At 33.3% G+C, this 21275-nt stretch overlaps 4 protein-coding genes and 1 non-coding gene across 7 annotated transcripts; 4 read left to right on the top strand and 1 right to left on the bottom strand.

Annotated features, from left to right (window-relative positions):
- The first annotated feature begins 3936 nt into the window (after positions 1-3936).
- LOC126688114 (NAC domain-containing protein 91-like) lies at positions 3937-6589 on the top strand. Its single transcript, XM_050382701.2, has 6 exons — positions 3937-4291; positions 4394-4671; positions 4778-5017; positions 5098-5436; positions 5550-5972; positions 6058-6589. Exons 1-6 carry the CDS (start codon positions 4126-4128, stop codon positions 6394-6396), a joined length of 1785 nt encoding a protein of 594 aa, XP_050238658.1. The 5' UTR covers positions 3937-4125; the 3' UTR covers positions 6397-6589.
- Positions 6590-9973: 3384 nt separating this feature from the next.
- On the bottom strand, positions 9974-10059 carry TRNAM-CAU (transfer RNA methionine (anticodon CAU)). The gene is given in 2 exon segments: positions 9974-10009; positions 10022-10059. It is a non-coding gene; the product is annotated as a tRNA-Met (tRNA).
- Positions 10060-10133: 74 nt separating this feature from the next.
- On the top strand, positions 10134-13344 carry LOC126686829 (IAA-amino acid hydrolase ILR1-like 3). Its single transcript, XM_050381081.2, has 5 exons — positions 10134-10535; positions 10615-10740; positions 11311-11625; positions 12096-12224; positions 12844-13344. The coding sequence occupies exons 1-5, from the start codon at positions 10197-10199 to the stop codon at positions 13222-13224; spliced, it is 1290 nt and encodes a 429-aa protein (XP_050237038.2). The 5' UTR covers positions 10134-10196; the 3' UTR covers positions 13225-13344.
- LOC130014497 (IAA-amino acid hydrolase ILR1-like 5) lies at positions 12930-17607 on the top strand. 3 transcript variants are annotated; one of them, XM_050381087.2, is made up of 6 exons: positions 12930-13021; positions 13549-13807; positions 13935-14060; positions 14675-14989; positions 15479-15607; positions 16331-16842. In XM_050381087.2, the coding sequence occupies exons 2-6, from the start codon at positions 13559-13561 to the stop codon at positions 16709-16711; spliced, it is 1200 nt and encodes a 399-aa protein (XP_050237044.1). In that variant the 5' UTR covers positions 12930-13021; positions 13549-13558; the 3' UTR covers positions 16712-16842. The 3 variants fall into 3 exon arrangements, with proteins under 3 accessions (XP_050237044.1, XP_055962151.1, XP_050237043.1); XM_056106176.1 differs by lacking the exon at positions 12930-13021 and adding an exon at positions 17591-17607 and having other exon boundaries at positions 13394-13807; positions 16331-16733; XM_050381086.2 differs by lacking the exon at positions 12930-13021 and having other exon boundaries at positions 13394-13807.
- LOC126686828 (IAA-amino acid hydrolase ILR1-like 3) lies at positions 17443-20432 on the top strand. Its single transcript, XM_050381080.2, has 5 exons — positions 17443-17849; positions 17948-18073; positions 18660-18974; positions 19469-19597; positions 19826-20432. The coding sequence occupies exons 1-5, from the start codon at positions 17511-17513 to the stop codon at positions 20204-20206; spliced, it is 1290 nt and encodes a 429-aa protein (XP_050237037.1). The 5' UTR covers positions 17443-17510; the 3' UTR covers positions 20207-20432.
- Positions 20433-21275: the final 843 nt, after the last annotated feature.

Raw genomic sequence — 21275 nt, forward strand, 5'->3', positions numbered from 1 at the left:
CATTAATGATTAAACTTACACTAAAACACTTATCATCCCGGAATTCCTTGTCAACCCTATTGTTATTTTTTTTTTTTATAAATCAACCCTATTATTTTTGTAAGAATCATTAAATCATTCAAAAGAAATATGGTTAAATAGGTTATTAATGGTTGGCTAAAATTACATACAATATTTAGATCATCCATAGAGTGAGATTTATTATTTTAGTGAAACAATTAAACTTTGAACAATATATATTTTGACAAATTTAGTATAATTCACCAATTACTTCAAATTTGGTTATTTATTGTTTGGGAATTGTGAAAGACTAGGAATGCGAGAGTTTTCAGGCATGAGAGTTCGGATTCTACACAAGTTTTATTTCAAGGGATTTGCAAAGCTGTGGATTTTTATAAAGACAACAACATGAGTTTCACTTATTTGAGTATGATGTTTTTAGAAATTTATATTTTTTTTGTAAATTTTCAGACATTTAATAGTCTTTTTATTAAGTTTTTGTCAATTATGCTTTTGTGATTGTGCTAATATATCCATCATTTATTCAAAAATAAATAAATTTATTAAGTTAATTAATTACCAACTAATACTATTTTTTTGAAATGATTACCGTGTAATTTAACACATGGCATTCATTTCTCGTTGTTCGTTTTGGTATGGAACCGCCAAAACCAATCAAACCGAGATATATATGTTGTAATTAAGGGGGAAAATAAATTTTAGAGTTCACTCAGACTTATAGCATTTTTTTTCCTGTCCGAAAAAGAGGCATTTACACTATATCTACAAAATTTTAAAAATAAACTTGCCAATAAATAAGGACAATTCAGTGTATATAATTTTATATTAATATACATTTGCAATATGATTCATGTGTTTATTGTTAAATAATTACCAATAGATATGCATGTATGCATGTAAATTAGATTCCTTAAGTATTAGCAATTATTTATTTAATTTTTCTGTTATTTCTGTTTTTAAATTGTTCAAGACAAATTAAAAATGACAAAGAAAACGAAAATTTATTGACATACAAACCGAATCAAATTATTTTTCTCAATAACTGGAATGTTGTTGCATGAATGATATGACTCAACATGAATAATTTTTTTAATAACTGGACCGTTCTATAACTACAGTTTGTTTTTTTTGATCCGGTACGAACTTTTTTCTTGATGCTAAAATTCAAGTATTTCCAGCTCCAATTTTGTATCTTCTCAATGTGTAATTAGGATGAATAACCGAAAGTTCAACGTATTTTGTTTTTCTTAGGTATGATCGAAGAGAAAAAACTAAAGAATCCAAGGGAATGTTTTAGCAGTAAATTAAAAATTACAACTGTCAAAAAATGATTGATAGTAGATAAGTCAGGTCTAAATTCAAAAATCACATTGTAAATGTAACGTACAAAAACGGCCCAGGGTAAGCAAAAATTTAATAAAAATTTGCCAGCAGTTTGTTGATTCAGGGTAAGCAATATCATGCCATGTCCTTTTTAAATCCAACGTTTTATCTGTCACTTTTTCGAAATGTATATAAATACAATAAATACATAAATTTAATGGCAATTCTTCTTTTAATACTATATTTTTTAGAGTGTCTTTAGTTATAACCAAATATTTCAAAATTGGCTGGTTTCGCTTATTTTTAAATATTTAAATTTTTTATAGCCAATTGCGAACCAGACCGAAAAAATTATCATATCACTGGCCTCGACGTGGCGAGTGACAGACAATTTTTTCGATTTAATTCGGCGATGACTACAAAAGGTTTCGAATATTTCAAAATAGGGATGATAGAAAGTCATTGAGTTGACATGCATTTTTTACTATATTTCGATACATAAGCTTCGTACAGCCAAAATACGCAAGTTTAGGTACTTAATGAACCAAACAACGAAAGTTTAAGAAATTAATGAACTAAAAAAATAAAAGTTTAGAGACTTGTGGAAGTTAAATAGAAGTTGAGGGGTATGATGAATCAAAACCGTATAGTTTAGAGATTCGAAAATAGGTTTAGCCAAATTAAAAATAAAAAAACATAAAATATCATATATTAAATAATACGATTAAATGGCCTCAAATTTTAAAATTATGAATTTCATATACAAATAATTAATATTTATGTGGAAGACTTTTATAATAATTTTTTGTCTAGTTTTTCTAGAAGAACTTTTTTGTCCAGTTTAAATTCACAAGTTCAGCTGTTTTAGAATAGTATGAAAGGGTCATTGTGAATAGGAGTAAGTAAGAATCGAATCAAACCGAAAAACCGAACTGAACTGAACTTCGTTGTTTCATTCAGTTTTTGGTAAAAACGGTTTGGTTCGGTTTCTATTTTAAATAAAGTTTGGCGTTTGATGTTCGGTTTAGTTTGAGTGTTTTGAAAACCGAACCGATCAAAAAATTGAATAAACCAAATTTTAATATAAAATATATATATTTTTTTAAAAAATAATATACATATATACTTATATTGACATATTTTTTGTCTTTATACCTTAAGTGTTATTAATATACGAGTTAATAATCGTTATTTGAACATATATGAAAGTTTATTAAACTCTAATTATTTAATATTTGAATTAATTTTAATATAAAAAATAAAAAATAGCCAAGTTCGATTTTAGCCGAACCAAACCGAAAATTTCGGTTCATATGATTTGGTTTTTACCTCCAAACTAAAAAAATTGTTCGGCTCGGTTTATAAATTTCACAAATCAAAAATTTCTAACCGAACCGAAAATACACTATATCCACATGTAAATACACTATTTGTTTGCTATATGTTATGCGTAAAAATATTATTTAGTTAATTCATTATCAATTATTTATTTTATAATTGTTATAAATTTAACTTTATATTTATATTTAATATGAATTTAATAATAAATTTAGGTTTTAAAATTTAAAATTTAAAGTTTAGAATTCAATTAATCATATCTATAATTAATTAATAAAATCAATATTATCAATAAAATCTTAGCTTGTAGTCTCAGTATGGCAAATAGTTTAAGACCGATTTTAAAAAAAATTAACTATTAACCATCAACTATTAAAACAATTAAATTTTATTTTTTTCAAAAATATTAATATTAAAATTACTATACTAAGCAAAGTCTAATAAATATTACTTTTATTATTTTATATGTAATTTATTTAACTAGTATCAATTAACTATTTTATAATTTATCATTTAAATTACAAAAAAATTGATTTTCTTAATTCCTTTTGTTAATTATAATATTAGTCTAATTTTTAATGTTACTAGAAATATTTTAATTAACTTCATATATAATATAATTTTTATTCATTATATAAAAAATGAAATTACTATAAAAACTATATTAAAATATTAAATTATTTTATTACTATAATATTGTAGTTTATTTTTTTCATCATTAAGGAATTTAAGACTTTTTTTTGTTAATTTAGAGAAAGGTATAGTAGTTTACAATAAATATACTGGGACTGTGTATTAGTGTGAACACAAAGAAGCCTGTGGAACTTGGTGAGTAAGTTAGCAGCGACACATCCTGTCCTTTTCCTCTATTTTCCCTCCGCTTTTTTAATTAATTTTTTCTACTAAATCCACAATCCCGCCACATCAGACGCGTAGGCCCCACACTTTATAAAGCGGATACATGTCCCACACGTGTCACTTTCTAATTCGCCCTCTTACATATCACGTTCAATGCCTTTGTCTCTTAAACCCCTAACACCTCTCCTCACTTCCTACAGTTCCCGCCACATGCAGGGACACAACAGTCATTCCAGAAACAACAGGCGGCATTTCCGTAATAAAATACCATAACAATGGCAAATTATTACGAAGATACACACGGTATATACGAGGGAATGAATTGTTTTAATAACTAAAATCAGTCATAAAAACGCGTTTCTTTTCTAATATCTTCTTCTTCTTCATCTTCTCAGTAGCTTCCGATCATTGATATAATATAAAGTTTTTTCCATTAAATTTACTTTAATCCAATTTTGAATTGAATTTTCATGGGGGCCATAAATACCTAAGCATAAAAAAAAGTCACAATCTTTTACCTAAAAATATTTGATAAAAATCTGAAGGAATTTTACTTTTTCTTTTTTGCTTTTTTGTTGAGTGGAAATGGCAGTATTGTCTTTGAATTCACTTCCTTTAGGGTTTAGATTCAGACCAACCGATGAAGAATTAGTTAATTACTATTTGAGATTGAAAATCAACGGAAATGATAAAGATGTCCGAGTCATCCGTGAACTCGATGTTTGTAAATGGGAGCCTTGGGATTTACCGGGTACTTTTATTTTTGATATTCGCTATGAAAACGCTCGTAGTTTGGCTTTTTTGTTTTAGTTTGATGTTTGATTGTAATTTTGTTTTTGATTGTTTGTTGCAGATTTGTCGATTATTAAAACGACTGATCAGGAGTGGTTTTTTTTCTGTCCGTTGGATAGAAAGTACCCGAATGGGCATAGATTGAACAGAGCGACTTGTAAAGGGTATTGGAAGGCGACTGGTAAAGATCGGAGAATTAAGTCTGGGAATAATCTGATTGGTATGAAGAAAACTTTGGTTTTCTATAGAGGACGGGCGCCTCGTGGGACTAGAACATATTGGGTTATTCATGAGTATCGAGCTACTGAAGATGATCTTGATGGCACTAAACCTGGTCAGGTATGGCACTGAAATAAATCTGATTAATTTGACCATATTTAGTTTTGTGTTTGTTAGGTTAAATTTGGGTGTTTTTGGTGTTGATTTATGTTTGTGTGTTTTGCAGAATCCGTATGTGATTTGTCGGTTGTTTAAGAAACAAGATGATACTGTTGATTGTTCTAATATGGATGAGAATGAGGCTACTGCGGTTTCTCCTGCTTTAGCTCAGTCTTCCCCGGAAGTTGCGGAATCTGAGCTGGCATTACCGCAGGTGAATACGCCGCCTTGTAATGATCTGTCCTCGAACGGGTGTTCTAAAGCGTTTCAAGACGGAGATCAAACAGCTGATTTTGGTGCCCTTGAGGTGAGGAGGGTTTCAAATTCAATGTTTTTACTCATAATTGACTGTAATATATTGATTGATTGTGTTTATTTTGTGTTCAGGAGGATACGCAGCTGGAAGAAGATCTGAATTGGTTTATCCAACAACCACCTGGGCCACTTGATGATAAACTGTTTTCGCCATTGCATTCCCAAGTGCAATCAGAAGGGGGTTTGCCGTTTTATGCCACTGCAAATAATGTGGGAAACGCTAACAATGGATTACAATTTCATCAGGGTTCAAACGAAATGGATGCTTCTTATGTCACTAGTTTCCTGAATGACATTCTTCAGCAGCCAGTTGAGTACTCTTTTGAAGATTGTTTCAGTGTTAGTAACGTCGCCTTGGATGAAGACCCTGATTCCTGTGCTGGATTTGATGCCAAAGTTTCCCAATCTTTGGTAAGTTCAGATCACCAAACTAATTATTGGTCCTGATGTTTGTTCTGATTGTCCTGCATATTTACGTAAACTTGTTGCCTTTGAATTCATATTTGTATATTCCCCTGCAACAGATTGAGGAAGAGTTTCAAAGTTCTGTCTGGACGGAGGACGATATTGACGTGAAGCCTCTTTTACAAGCTCAAACAATTATAGATAGAAGAACAACTTTTGACTGTAATACGGATCTGGGTGCAGTATTTAATGAATCTTATGGAAGGCAAAATGTTGCATCAAATTCTGCTGCTGATCAGTTCATTAATTCCAGAGAAATGGTAAACTCTATAAATCAAATCGAAGGCAGTGAGAGTATTGGAACTGGAGTAATCAAAATCAGGGCTCGGAATAGTCATAATGTACAGAACGTCTCAAACCCTGCTCCCCAGGGTCTTGCATCAAGACGATTGCGTTTGCAGTGTAAATTACAAGTCCAACCGCTACACTTTGGTGAAATCTCAAGTTCTCTGTCAGATGAACACAAACTGGAACGATCAGAGGTGAGAAATTTGCAAGTGACGTTGTGTAAGAAGTACGGTGTTATTTGAATGTGGATATTAAATGTCATTGAATTACAATTTGCAGGAATTGACTATGACAAAAAAGGATACTTCACTTAGTTTTGGTAGCTCCAATACTATTGATGAAAACAAACACCAGAAGCCCTCCCTTTCTGAGGCTGGAGAAAATATTAAATTATATGAACAACCGACGTCTAAGAGTGGATCCATCATGAGGAAAAGGAGCACTGCTTCAATACCCATAAAGGTTCCATCCATGCTCTTGAAGGTTTCATCCACTCATCACTCTACTTGGTCAACTTCTATGTTTAGCATAGTTGTGTTAGTAAGTTTGCTTTTAGTCTTAGTGAGTATATGGCAGTGCCTATTTTTGAAACCGCTTAGGAATGCTGTATCCTTGTAGCTCATACATATTGTATCCTATTGCTATTATACTGATTGTTTTTGTAGGAGGTGGCGGGTGGTTGTGTGATTACTAATTAGGCCTATCGGGGGATAGATGTAGTTGGTCACTATTCATGTATATATCTAAGTTAGTTAGATGAATATCTGTTATGAGCTTTTTCTGTTTATTTATGATACCTTTATTATTTTAAGCTGCTGTCTATTTTTCTTCTTTGCAAGCTTATTTTCATAGTTATATATATGGAGATTTTCGTTTCACTTGTACTAAAGTTGCAGGGCTTTAAAACAAGTCATAAGTTACATTGGTATTTAAATGTTGTTTTATCTGCAGATTGACTTTGTGCTACATTTGTATTTTATGCATAGCGCTTTTTTTCTTTTTGGTTTATTTGTATATTTCTAAATGAGCAAAAAATTGAAACTAAGCTATTCTCGAAGACTTTGTAACAAATCATAGTCCTTTTATTCATTAGCTTCTCCAACTGCAGATATTGATTGACATTTTGAATCTACTTCACTTGGTCATTATATGGATCCATTGTCTGTATTTGTTTAGAGCTGTATCGAAGTTGTATTTATGATTGTTATTCAGGAACCGCATATTTTGCGATGTGATGCCTCCTTTTGTTTACTATTCTGGTTCTCTCCTGGTTTGATGGTTTCTGCAGTTGAGGGACTGTTTCTTCTCCAATTGCAGAGGTCGACTTGAGACTTTCATTTGTCATCATATTAATCCATTGTGTTTATCAGTTAAAACTTGTATCTATAAATTGCTATTTATGCGTTGAATTTGTATAATGTGATGCCTTTTTTGTTTACTTTTCTGGTTTGCTGGTGTCTGCAATTCTGTTCTGAGATTTAAGTAGATTGAAGGAATTTTATGATGGCTTGATAGATTTTTCCCCATCTTTTTACCTTTTAATCCGTGTTTCTATTAATCACTTTCTTTTTTGTTCTTGATTCTTCATCAATCCGTTTCAGAAAGTTGGCGTTCCGGACATTGAAATTTTATTTTTAACATAGATTTTTTAAAACAGTCTGTGTCCAATTTTTTTTTTTTGCCATCTATGTTCTTGGGACATAATTTTAGTTTATTTAATTGATGGGTCATGGGAGGGATGGTGGACTGCCAAGGAAATCTCATCAAAAGATGGGAGAAGAAGTCTTTGTGGAAGTAGATGTGGTTTTCCTCTACAAGTGGGATGAGATTAGGGATATGTGAAATTCTAACCGAACCAAATAAGTGAACCGAATAAATTTGGTTCGATTTAATTTGATGTTATAAAAAATTAAGTTTTTCTTTCAATTATAAAAGTAGAAAGTTTTCAATTTATTGACAAAGTTGAATTGAACAAAATACAAGAGAAACAATTAGTTTGATTTAGTTTGAAATATTTTTAATTTTTATAAATTTAGTTTGATTTTAAAATATTTTTAATTTTTAAAAATTTAGTTTGATTTTAAAATAATTTAAATATTAATTTACTTCAAACTATATGTCTTCTGTGTGGAATGGGGTATGAATTTAGAAAAAAATAAATAAAGCTGAAGGTGATTCTCTAGTTAATTTATATTAACTATTCTTAGTCTATTCTCTTGCTCTTCAAAGAGGATTTCAATTATAATTTGTACCTAGTTTCTATTTTTTTTAATGACTTAGAGCATCTCCAATTGCCTCTTTAAAACTGACAAATTCTCTAATTGAAAGAGCTTTGTCAATAAATTGTAGTCCAATGGACTCTCTAAAATTTAAATTTAGTGTAGAAAGTAAAAATGACTCTCTACATGTGGAGAGTCAGTTTCACTCTCTACTTCATTTAAAAAAAAAAAAAATTTCAAATTTATTATAAATTGGTTATTTTTCATTTGAAATATATTATTTTGAATTTTTAAATTTAAAAACTGAATAAAGAAATTAATATTATCAATATATTTTATTTGTTAATATTTTTTATAAAAATAAAAATAAAATAAAATAAAGAGTCTATTGGAGTAAATCTAAATATATGACTCTTTATATTAAAGATGCTCTATATTTTAACAATTATGCCTTTTAAAATAAAGAATACCATTGGAAATGCTCTTAGCCGTTTGCACTGTTATTTTGATGTTGTTTTTGTCTATCTTAATGACTTGACGTGTCAACTGAAGTTCTATATAAACTAGTAAAATTTTAATTTTTGCCATGTGACAATTTTAAGTATTTTAGTTGGCACGCCACACCATTGAGAGATTTTTAGGTAGACTCGGTCTACCACGGCATTTATGGACTAGCCTATCATATTATGACACGTTATTAAAATAGTGGCGATATTGTAATTTTGTTTATTATCTTTTTACACTTTTAAATAGTAATATTACGATAGTGCCCTTATTTTAATAACGTGTCATAATGTGATAGGTTTAGTATATGAATGACACGGTGGACGAAGTCTATTTAAGACTTTTTCATTAAAATTGATATAAAAAAATTAAATAATTGAATAAAAGTTTAGATACACTTGTGAAGTATTGTGTAAAATACCCCGATTTCGGCAGTTTTGACAGAAACCGAAAGATTCTTGATACATTCAATTTATAGATGGTAATTCCAATATATTTTCTTTGAAGGCCTATTAAACGAAATAAGTTTTTGTGATAGATTAGGATAAATGGAATAAATATATAGTAAGTTTAGGTAGCTTCCTTAATTTTTAACTAAGGTGCATCACTTTTGTGAAATAAGCTATATCCTCAGAATTTCTATTCATGCATTAATTTTTCTTCTTTGTGAAAGTTAATACTATTTTCATCTGGTTAATTTTCTTAACAGGTTTCAATTATAAACTTGAATGAACGCAAGCAAGCATGAACGTTGTGTAATTGCATGCCAATCTCACGTGGATGCAGTTGACCAATGGCAGAACCACTCATAGACAGCATCGCGCATCGGTCATAGTCGAAATTAGTCAAAGACGAAAGTTCTTTTAGAGAAAAAGTACGGATTATTAACTTGGCTCTAGCTTAGAAATCGTCGATTAAGATGTTCTACCATACAGTTCTCTCTCTTTGATGAGCTTATGCTAATGTATTATGTAGTTTCATTTAATTTGAGTATTTTATAAGGGAGAGTATATGAGTTAACAGCAGAGTGCACAAGGCCATAAATATGGGACTTTTTAAACGGGACGGAGGGAGTATTTTTTTATTAAAGGTGGGAATAGACTCTTTCGAGTCTCATTTGTTAGTTTTTAGTTACCGAAGCGTAGTTCGAACCCACAATTTATTCAAATTAGGCTCACATTGGCGCAAATGAGCATTTAACACCACTATGTTTATGAAATATTGAATAGTACCTAGACTGTAAAGTTGAATCAAACCAATTTTTTTAAATTGAATCAAATTTCATTCGGTTCATTTCTTTTAGTTTAGTTCAATTTATCGTCATTTTTTAAATTGATTTTAATCTTAAATTAATTAAAACGAATCACATTAGACTGATATATTACATATTACACATGGCAATATGGTACTGATTTAAAATGACAGTGGCAGAGAAAAGGAAATAGAATAGCATAAATTGATAAAAAAAAGAATGGGGTGAGAGAGGCTCGAACTCTCGACCTCAGGATCACTCTTTATGCTATGAGACCTACGCGCTAGCCAACTGCGCCACCACCCCTTGTGTTCTTGTGTTCCGTAAGTAACAATTTATACGTTAGACAATAGCAGTCAATTAACAGATCCAAATGAAAAACATTGTCACTGCTTTTATGTGATTTGTCCAGAGTTAAAATCTCTAGTCCAAAGCGACAGATTATGATGTCCAAATATTTTCTGTCTCGATTCTTAAGCACTTCACTTCTCTTTCTAATTTCCATTTATGGAAACTACTGCAGTGATTATGACATACATCAGATATTAAGGTCAGCTCAAGAACATAAAGATTGGTTAGTATCAACCAGAAGACAAATCCATGAAAACCCAGAACTTAGATTTGAAGAATACAATACAAGCGCTCTTATTCGCACTGAACTCGATAAGCTTGGCATTTCTTATGAATACCCGGTTGCTAAAACTGGCGTTGTTGCGCAAATTGGCTCCGGTTCTCGTCCTGTTGTGGCTCTCAGAGCTGACATGGATGCGCTTCCCTTGCAAGTACAATTTAATTTTGTGTTGTTTGATTGATTGATAATTTCATGTTTCTGACAATTTTTGTGCTGTTTTGGTGGAGTAGGAGCTGGTTGAGTGGGAACATAAGAGCAAAATTGAAGGTAGAATGCATGGATGTGGACATGATGCTCATACCACAATGCTTCTTGGTGCTGCTAAGTTGCTTAATCAGCATAAACACAACCTTAAGGTCAGCTTATTCCTATGTTGTTTTGACTAATTTGAGGTTCTTCTTGTGTTGGGAATGCTAGTTTGTTCATGTAACCTAGTTTAAATGAGATTCTCACTAAAGCAGTAAATGAAACCCCTTATGGTGCCATTAGTCAGTAGAGTTAGATATGGCTTTGCTTTGACATCAAGAACAGCTGAATTTGCTTTCTATACGTTTAGGAAAATGCCTCAAACGGTTTTAGATACTCCCTCCGTCCCAAATTGATAGGCAGATTAGGACAAATACGGTATAAAGAAATTTATCTTTCCTAGATAAAATGAGTTAGTAATGACATTCCACTATAATTATAATTAATGATAATAATTAAGTGCTTATAATTTGGGACAAAGAAAATTGAAATAGTGCCTATCAATTTGGGAAGAGGGAGTATATAACAACTAGCTCTTTATAAGAAATTAATGAAGAATGGAAAATACGTGTGCATGCCGCCAATTTTATGTTATCTTCTCCCTGCTTCAGTTATATTACTACATGATTTTGCAGTCTTAATAGTTGAATGATGGTTTACTTCCATTTGCTGTTTTGAAGGGAACTGTGAGACTTATTTTCCAACCAGCTGAGGAGGGAGGTGCAGGCGCTTCTCACATGATAAAGGAAGGTGCACTAGGCGACGCTGAAGCAATATTTGCAATGCACATTGCTAGTCATCTACACACTGGGAGTATAGCGTCACTGTCAGGTCCAGTCTTAGCTGCCGTGAGCTTCTTTCATGCTACAATAGAAGGCAAAGGTGGCCATGCTGCAGAGCCTCATGCTAATGTGGATCCAATACTTTCCGCATCTTTCACAATTTTGGCATTGCAACAGCTCATTTCGAGAGAAGTTGATCCCCTCCAGAGTGATGTATGGCCAGTTATCAGTCTTTTCTAATGGTTCAATCTTGCCTGCTGCCACTTAATTGAGATGCTTTTATTTTGGTGGAATCTATATATTCTTTTCCGATATGTCTGCTTTACAACCTTGAGCATTTCATTCTTCATCTTATGTTTTTCATGATTCATGCTTTCTGAGTAGTAATCTAAAGCCATTTGCAATTCTGTTTGTCTTATTACCTATCTTCTTAATGATATTTCCTCTATGTAGCACATCTACATTGAAACGAGAAATATCGAAATGGAAAGCAAACAAAAAAATATTATTTTGAAAATATGTTAAAGATATAATATTTTTTGGAAATGGAAACAATACCAAAACGTAGAGGTTGAGAAGTTTCTGTGCAGCATAGTATTTCCATGCTTACGTTTCTTAGGTTGACATCTGCTAGGTGTAAGCATCCATTGTGTCTTGATGCCTCTATTTTATATCTTCTGTAGGTGCTATCTGTTACATTTGTTAAAGGTGGGACTGCCCTGAATGTAATTCCACCGTATGTTGAATTTGGTGGCACTATAAGGAGCCTTACGACTGAGGGTTTGCTTCGACTCCAGAAGAGGTTGATAGAGGTAGACATATATGTTTATATTTTTGTTTCCACATCATTCTAATGTACCATTTCTGGCATGACATTTTTTTAACTTGTCGAAGTATACATATATGTTTGTTGTCTTTACGGAACACACTGTGTTTGTAATTGTATACTGTCACTTGGCTATTTTTCTTAGAGTGAGCTGATATGTTTTTTTGGGTCTCAATCTGGTGCTTTAAGTAGACTCAGTTTATAAGATGTGCAGAAACCAAACTGACAAATTCGATTCGGTCCGTTTGACATTATAAAGAAATTTGATTTCTTGTTCAATTTAGTATTGTAATGAAAAAAACTTTAAGTTTTGGTACAACCAAACCAAAAAACCAAACATGACTGGCTGGTTCAGTTCAGTTTGAAATATTTTAAACTCTTATAAATTTGGTTTGGATAATCAATATTTCAGTTTGTTACATTCGAATCAAATGCACACTCCTATAGTTACCACTAGGTGAAGACACCAAGTTGTATTTCATTAATATAATTTTGAAGAACGATTTAGCTGGGTGTTTGTGTGTGTGTATATATGAACATTTTGGATTTTCCTGCAATATAATTTTCAGCAAAAGAGCTAATGCTGCTAGGATGATAATATGTAGGTTATTGAAGGCCAAGCGGCTGTGCATAGATGTACTGCATATGTCGACCTAAAAGATGATGAATATCCGATGTACCCTGCTGTCGTGAATGATGAAAGAATGAATTTGCATGTTCAGAGGATCGGTAGTCTTCTTCTTGGTTTGCAGAATGTCAAGACTGATAACAAGGTGATGGCCGGTGAGGACTTTGCTTTCTATCAAAAAATGATTCCTGGAGTCATGCTCAGCATCGGAATTAGAAATGAAAAATTAGGTTCAATACATTCACCACACTCGCCTCACTTTTTTCTCGACGAAGATGTTCTTCCAATTGGAGCTGCATTACTCACTGCCCTTGCAGAGAGTTATCTGAATGAGCATCAGCAATCTTCTGCACAGTAAAGACCCAGAATATAGGACGCCGGTGGCGATTTAAGGATGTAAATAGAACTCCTAGTAGGTTGTTTGCGGAAATCAAGTCAAACTGAATAACAAATTATATTATAAAGTCAACCTAACTCACTATAATTGAAAAAAAAATTATATGCATTATTCCAAACAATCCAGTAGTAATATCAAGTAACTTTTTCTTCACCTAACTCACTATAAAGTCAACCTCTACAATGCTATTGCTACGTTGCTAAATCTGGAAAGTCCAAAGCTACATATTATGATGTCCAAATATTCACTTCTCTTTCTGATCTCCATTTATGGAATCTACTGCAGTGATCATGACATGCACCAGATTTTAAGGTCAGCTCAAGAACATAAAGATTGGTTAGTGTCGATTAGAAGAGAAATCCATGAACACCCAGAGCTTAGATTTGAAGAATACAATACGAGTGCTCTTATTCGCAGTGAACTTGATAAGCTTGGGGTATCTTATGAATACCCAGTTGCTAAAACTGGCGTTGTTGCTCAAATTGGCTCCGGCTCTCGTCCTGTTGTTGCTCTCAGAGCTGACATGGATGCTCTCCCCTTGCAAGTATATTATAAATTTTCGTTTCTTGTTTCTATTTCTGCTTTGACAATTTTGTGCTGTTTGATTGATTGATAATTTCATGTTCCTGACAAATTTTATGTTTCTTTTGTGTGTTGTTTTGGTGGACTAGGAGCTGGTTGAGTGGGAATATAAGAGCAAAATTGAAGGTAAAATGCATGGATGTGGACATGATGCTCACACCACAATGCTTCTTGGTGCTGCTAAGTTGCTTACTCAGCGTAAACACAACCTTAAGGTCAGTTTCTCTTATGTGTTTTGACTAATTTGATGTTCTTGTTTCTGTCTGTAATCTTGTTGAAATGAGCAGTTAAAGATTCTCAAAAAGGAGGTTAAAATAATAAACCTTATGGTGGCTCTAATCAGTAGTATTAGATATGGGTTTGCTCTGACACTAGAACAGTAGAATTTTCTCAACTATAAGTTTAAGAAAATGTCTTAAACAGTTTAAGGTATATGGCTACTAACTCTTTAGAAAATTTAAGTGAAGAACGGAGAAACCATACAATTTAGTTGATTAGTCCTTTGAGGTGAGCTAGTTAATATGGACATTTTCCTTTGTTCAGTTTTACTTTTATGATTATCTTAGTAGTATTAGGAATTTTGAATAGCTATAATTAGCACGAGTTATCTTCCTTGGTTTGAGATGATCTTAAGTAGCGTAAGTATGATCTCTTCTGTTGTTATTGTAAGGTTACTCATATACTAGAATCAGAATGTATTCTTTGTCTATGTCTGTTTGATTATACGTGTGCGTGCCGCCAATTTTATGTTCTCTTCTCCCCACTTTATTTATAATTTAGCAGTCTTGTAAGTTAGATTGATGGTTTTCTTTTATTTGCGGCTTTGAAGGGAACCGTGAGACTTCTTTTCCAACCAGCTGAGGAGGGAGGTGCTGGCGCATCTCATATGATAAAGGAAGGTGCACTAGGCGATGCTGAAGCAATATTTGCAATGCACATTGGTACTCATTTACCCACTGGGATCATAGGATCGCTGGCAGGTCCACTTGCAGCTGCCGTGTGCTTCTTTCATGCTAAAATTGAAGGCAAAGGTGGTCATGCTGCAGAGCCTCATGCTAATACAGATCCAGTACTTGCTGTATCTTTTGCAATTTTGGCTCTGCAACAGCTTATTTCGAGAGAAATTGATCCCCTCCAAAGTGATGTATGGCCCACTTATCAATCTCTTATACTTGTTCAATCTTCGGTTGCGACTTCATTGAGATGCTTTGATTTTGGTAGAATCTATATATTATTTTTTGATATGTCTGCTTCACAGCCTTGAGCATTTCACTCTTCATCTTCTGTTTTTCATGATTCATGCTTTTTGAATAGTAGTCTAAAACAATCCACGATTCTATTTGTCTTATTATCTCAACTCTTAAGGACATTTCCCCTATGTAGCACGAAATACTGAAACGAGAAATGTCGAAATGGAAACCAACAAAAAAATATTGTTTACAAGAATATACAATTACTATAGAGTTTCGGAGTTTCTTAAGAATTTTCGGAATTAGAAATGAAATACAAAAATGTAGAACTTGAGAAGTAACCGTGCAACATAGTATCTCCATGCTTAAATTTCTTAGGTTTTGCACCTTTTAGGTGTAAGCATCCATTGTGTCTTGATGCCTCTATTGTATATCTTCTGTAGGTGCTATCTGTTACTTTTGTTAAAGGTGGGACTGCTCTGAATATAATTCCACCGTATGTTGAATTTGGTGGCACTTTGAGGAGCCTTACGACTGAGGGTTTGCATCGACTCCAGCAGAGGTTGATACAGGTAGACAGCAACTGGCTTTTTCTGTTTTGAAGCAATGGATACCATGCATATCTGTTTTTATTTCTGTCTCCACAGCATTCTAATGTATCCTTTATGGCATGTTAATTCCTTGTTTATGAAAGTATACACCCACAGAACATATTGCATATCTTAACATCTTAAGCTTATTATTATTGTCTTTATAGAGCACACTGAGCTTTTACACTGTCACTTGGGCCATTTTCGGTAAAGTCATTCTGGTGTTGCTTCAAGACTCTTGGAGCAATTGGGGAGGGGATTTTAACCTTTGCTCTGGTTCTCTCTTTTTGTAGACTCAGTTTATAGTGTTTGCAAAAACCGAACTGACAATTTTGGTTCAGTTTGGTTTGTTTGATATTATAGAAAATTTTGGTTTTTCAGTTCAGGTTTAGTTACAAACCGAATAAAAAAACGGAACCAAAAAACAAACAGAACCGGCTGGTTTTGTTCAATTTGAAGTATTTTATTTTTTTATAAACTAGGTTCGTTTTGATTTTGACAAAAATCAAATTTTTGGCTCGGTTCCAATAGAATGCACGTCCCTACAGTTTACCACTAGGCTAAGACACCAAGTTACATCCATTAATGTAGTCTTTAAGAACATTTAGCTATGTGTGTGTGTATATATATATGTACATATATATTAACTGTTTGCAGCGATATAATTTTCAGTAAAAGAGCTAATGCTAGTAGGATGATATGTAGGTTATTGAAGGCCAAGCAGCTGTTCATAGATGTACTGCATATGTCGACCTAAAAGAAGACGAATATCCAATGTATCCTGCTGTCGTAAATGATGCAAGATTGCATTCCCATGTTCAGAGGATCGGTAGTCTTCTTCTCGGTTCGCAGAATGTCAAGACCAATATCAAGGTGATGGCTGGCGATGACTTCGCTTTCTATCAAGAAATGATTCCTGGAGTCATGCTCAGCGTCGGAATCAGAAATGAAAAAATAGGTTCAATACATTCGCCACACTCGCCTCACTTCTTTCTCGACGAAGATGTTCTTCCCATTGGAGCTGCATTATTCACTGCCCTTGCAGAGAGTTATCTGAATGAGCATCAACAATCTTCTATACAATAGACAGCTAAACTATAGGAGCACAGTGAGTGATTCAAGGAAGTAAATCATAAATAGTAATGTGATATAGGGGGTGTGCAAAAATAAAACCAAACTATATTTGACGTTGCAACAGGAATGAGAATACTTTCCTATATTCCTTCACGTTACATGTCACATCGGATAAATCTATGGTTGCTATGTCGAAAAAATAAACTAGTAGGATATGACGTGGAAGAATATATAAAAATATTCTCATTCTGATTCACACATCAGATGTTATAAATCAAATTGAGGAGAAATAAAAATAAAATTTATGGTTTCGAAAAGATACAAATTAAAACAACGGTACCACATTGAAACAAGGTATGAAAAGTTTGGTATCATTTTGGCTTTGGCTAATAATCCAACATAATTTAAGGTCTTACAACACATATTTATTGAGCCCGACGTGTTTTGTCATCCTTCTAATGGTTCAAATTAAAATTAATCCCGTTGGAACTCATTTTGTTCTTCAACAAATACTTTTAAAAATGTAGTTGACGACCGTTGACTTTCAACGGTCGAAAACTCACAATTGAATTTTCGCAGCCGATGGTCATTGAAAATTACCGACGATTGCAAAGTTCCAACATAATTAATTTAAAAATATTAAAACATTAATCTATCAATACATTTAAATACATTAAATTAAGAATATAAAGACAACATGATTCAACAAGTTGCATATGGGTTCATATAGTTTCATAGACAATAATAATTCAACCAACTTTTCTTCCACCTAACTCACTACAAAGTCAATTTCTATGCAAAGCTAAAGATTATGACTTCTAAATATTTTGTGTCCCACATCTTAAGCACTTCACTTGTCTTCCTAATTTCCCTTTGTGGAATTTACTGCAGTGATCATGACATGCAGCAGATTTTAAGGTCAGCCCAACAACATAAAGACTGGTTGGTATCAATTAGAAGAGAAATTCATGAACATCCAGAACTTAGATTTGAAGAATACAAAACAAGTGCTCTTGTTCGCACTGAACTCGATAAGCTTGGGATTTCTTATGAATATCCAGTTGCTAAAACTGGGGTTGTTGCTCAAATTGGCTCCGGCTCTCGTCCTGTTGTGGCTCTCAGAGCTGACATGGATGCTCTGCCCTTGCAAGTATATGATATATCATAATGTTTTGATTCTTGTTTGATTGATAATTTCATGTTTCTGACAATTTCTGTGTTTCTTTATGTTGTTTTGGTGATGTGTAGGAGCTGGTTGAATGGGAACATAAGAGCAAAATTGATGGTAAAATGCATGGATGTGGACATGATGCTCACACCACAATGCTTCTTGGTGCTGCTAAGTTGCTTAATCAGCGTAAAGACAGCCTTAAGGTCAGTTTAATGTTATGTTGTTTTGACTAATTTGATGTTCTTGTTGTGTTGGGAATTCTAGTTTGTTTATGTGATCTAATTGAAATGAGCAATTAAAGATTCTCACAAAGGCACTAGTCAGTAGAATTAGCTCACTATAAGTTTTAAGAAAATGCCTTGAAACGGTTCTAGATATATGGCTACTAGCTCTTTAGAAAAAGTTAATTGAAGAATGGAGAACTCGGGCAATTTAGTAGATTAGTCCTTTGAGGTGAGCTAGTTAATATGGACATTTTCCTTAGGCCAGTTTAAATTTTATCTCAGAAGTATTAGGCTTTAAAGTGAGGGAAGATTCGCCTCTCATGGCTATCTTGACGTGATAAGGAATTTTGGATTTTATATAATTAGCATGCTTGATCTTCCTTGCTTTGAGACGAGTTTGAGTAAAGTATCTGTTTTGCTTTTATCGGAAGGTGGTTCATATACTAGAATGTATTCTTTATCTGTGTGTCGGTTTGATCATACGTGTGCATGCCACCAATCGGTTATATGATTTAGCAGTCTTACAAGTTGGATTGATGGTTTTCTTCCATTTTCTGCTTTTAAGGGAACTGTGAGACTTCTTTTCCAACCAGCTGAGGAGGGAGGTGCTGGCGCATCTTATATGATAAAGGAAGGTGCACTAGGCGATGCTGAAGCAATATTTGCAATGCACATCGGTGATCAATTACCCACTGGGAGCATAGCATCGCTGTCAGGGCCAGCCTTGGCTGCTTCGAGCGTCTTTCATGCTAAAATCGTAGGCAAAGGTGGCCATGCTGCAGAGCCTCATACTAACGTGGATCCAATACTTGCTGCATCTTTTGCAATTTTGGCGTTGCAACAGGTCATTTCAAGAGAACTTGATCCCCTCCACAGTGGGGTATGGCCCGGTTATCAGTTTCTTCTACTGGTTTAATCTTGCCGCATAATTGAGATGCTTTTTTGAATTTTGTGGAATCAATACATTATTTTTCGATATGTCCGCTACACAATCTTGAGCATTTTACTCTTCATTTTTCTCCTTTTCACAATTCAAATTTTTTAAATTGTGTTCTGAAGCCATCAGCAATTCGATTTGTCTTATAACCTAAACTGTAAATTCGTAAGGACATTTCTCCATGTAGCACGAAAATGCGGAAATAATAAATGCCAAATCGTGGAACATTGAAATTATGTTTCTTACTAAATCATATTATAAAATAGAGTTTTGGAGTTTCTCAAGCATTTTTATAAACGTAACGAAATACTGAAATGTTGGATTTGAGAAGTTTCGTGCAACAGAGCATTTCCATGCTTATGTTCTTACAATTTGACATGTTAGGTTTAAGCATCCACTGTGTGATTTGTGTCTAAATGCCTTCTATATTTCTGTAGGTGGTATCTGTTACCTTTGTTAAAGGTGGGACTGCCCTGAATGTAATTCCACCATATGTCGAATTTGGTGGCACTATGAGGAGCCTTACGACTGAGGGTTTGCTTCGACTCCGGCGGAGGTTGATAGAGGTAAACATCAATCTAATGTGCCATTTCCTATGAACTTTAAAAAATTACTATCCCCCATAACATTTTGGTTTTGTTTAAGTAAAACCCCCTTTTGTTAGGAGATTTAAGTTATACTATAAAATATAAAAGTCAAGAGGGAAATAGTAATTTTCAAAAAAACAGAAAGAAAATAGTAATTCAGATACAAACTCATAGTAAAAGAGCTAATGCTACAAGGACGATATGTAGGTTATTGAAGGCCAAGCAACTGTTCATAGATGTACTGCATATGTCGACCTGAAAGACAATGAACATCTAATGTATCCTGCTGTTGTGAATGATGAAAGCCTGAATTCTCATGTTCAGAGGATCGCTAGTCTTCTTCTCGGTCCTGAAAATGTGAAGACCGATAACAAGGTGATGGCCGGTGAGGACTTTGCTTTCTATCAAGAAATGATTCCTGGAATCATGCTCAGCATAGGGATCAGAAATGAAAAATTAGGTTCCATACACTCGCCACATTCACCTCACTTCTTTCTCGACGAAGATGTCCTTCCAATCGGAGCTGCATTACTCACTGCCCTTGCGGAAAGTTATCTGAATGAGCATCAACAATCTGCTGTACAGTAGTAGGGAGCGAAAATAGTACTCACTCTGTCGGTTATGTGCGAAAATCAAATCAAACTGAATAACCGAATGTATTGGAAAAAATAACATTTTTCGGTTCAGTTTGGTTTTAAAAGTAAAAAAATCTCAGATTAGTTGTAAATTCGGCCTGGTTAAGTTTTTTCCACAATGGCTTGCCCTTAAAATCTTCACTCTTGCGTTCAATTTGCTAAATTTTCTCGGGGTATAACCATCATTGTTCCCTGCTTTCGCTCTTAGATGACTGTATTATTGTTAAGCTTCTCGATTTTCATTACCTCACTGTTAAGTCATAAGAATTCTTCCTCTCTTTTTTCGCACTAGTATAGCTCCTTCGAACTTTTCTTTTGTGGCATATACGTGAAAAACCTTATGATGAATTTCCTTGACAGTTGCCTCCATATCTCAATTGATCTAGTTTCTATTCGATCGGACTATCTCTGGTCGTTCTGTATCAAGTTGATGGGGAACACTGAACAGCTTACATAATATTGCTCTCGTAACATCCAACGACATCATTTTGTTGTAAAATTTAGTAGTATGGTTTTTCCGGCATTCAGTTCCATCAAAGTTATCTACAATTGTGACTTGTGAGTCAGAAAATTTCCGCTAACGATTTAGCTAATTTTCTAAGAATTTCATTAAGATATTTTACTGATTAGTCTATATTATATTCATTTTTAATTGACCGCCTTATTCTTTAAATTTACACTAATTTATAGAATTTTGTCCACTTTAAAATAATTTTTAGCTTCGCCTCTGTATTGGAGTATGGGGCAACCTTTCCCTTTAGGCCTTTACCGCATCTCTGCCCGCATTTACCACCATCCATTCCTCTTTTTTTTGTTCAAAAAATAAATTTGTACTTTAACAAAATTTCCTCGGATATTTGGATTAGTAAAGATTAGAATAGTAATAAATATTGTAGGATTAAAAGCTTTAGTTATTTAATAGTTGAAGAGTTACTTTCTATATAAAAAAAAAATTAGAGTGTCTTTGATTGTTAATATTCAATGTTAAACTTTTTGATTGTATACCATAAATAGAGATTGTA

The sequence above is a fragment of the Mercurialis annua genome, linkage group LG6, assembly GCF_937616625.2.
Source record: "Mercurialis annua linkage group LG6, ddMerAnnu1.2, whole genome shotgun sequence".
Lineage (NCBI taxonomy): Eukaryota > Viridiplantae > Streptophyta > Magnoliopsida > Malpighiales > Euphorbiaceae > Mercurialis > Mercurialis annua.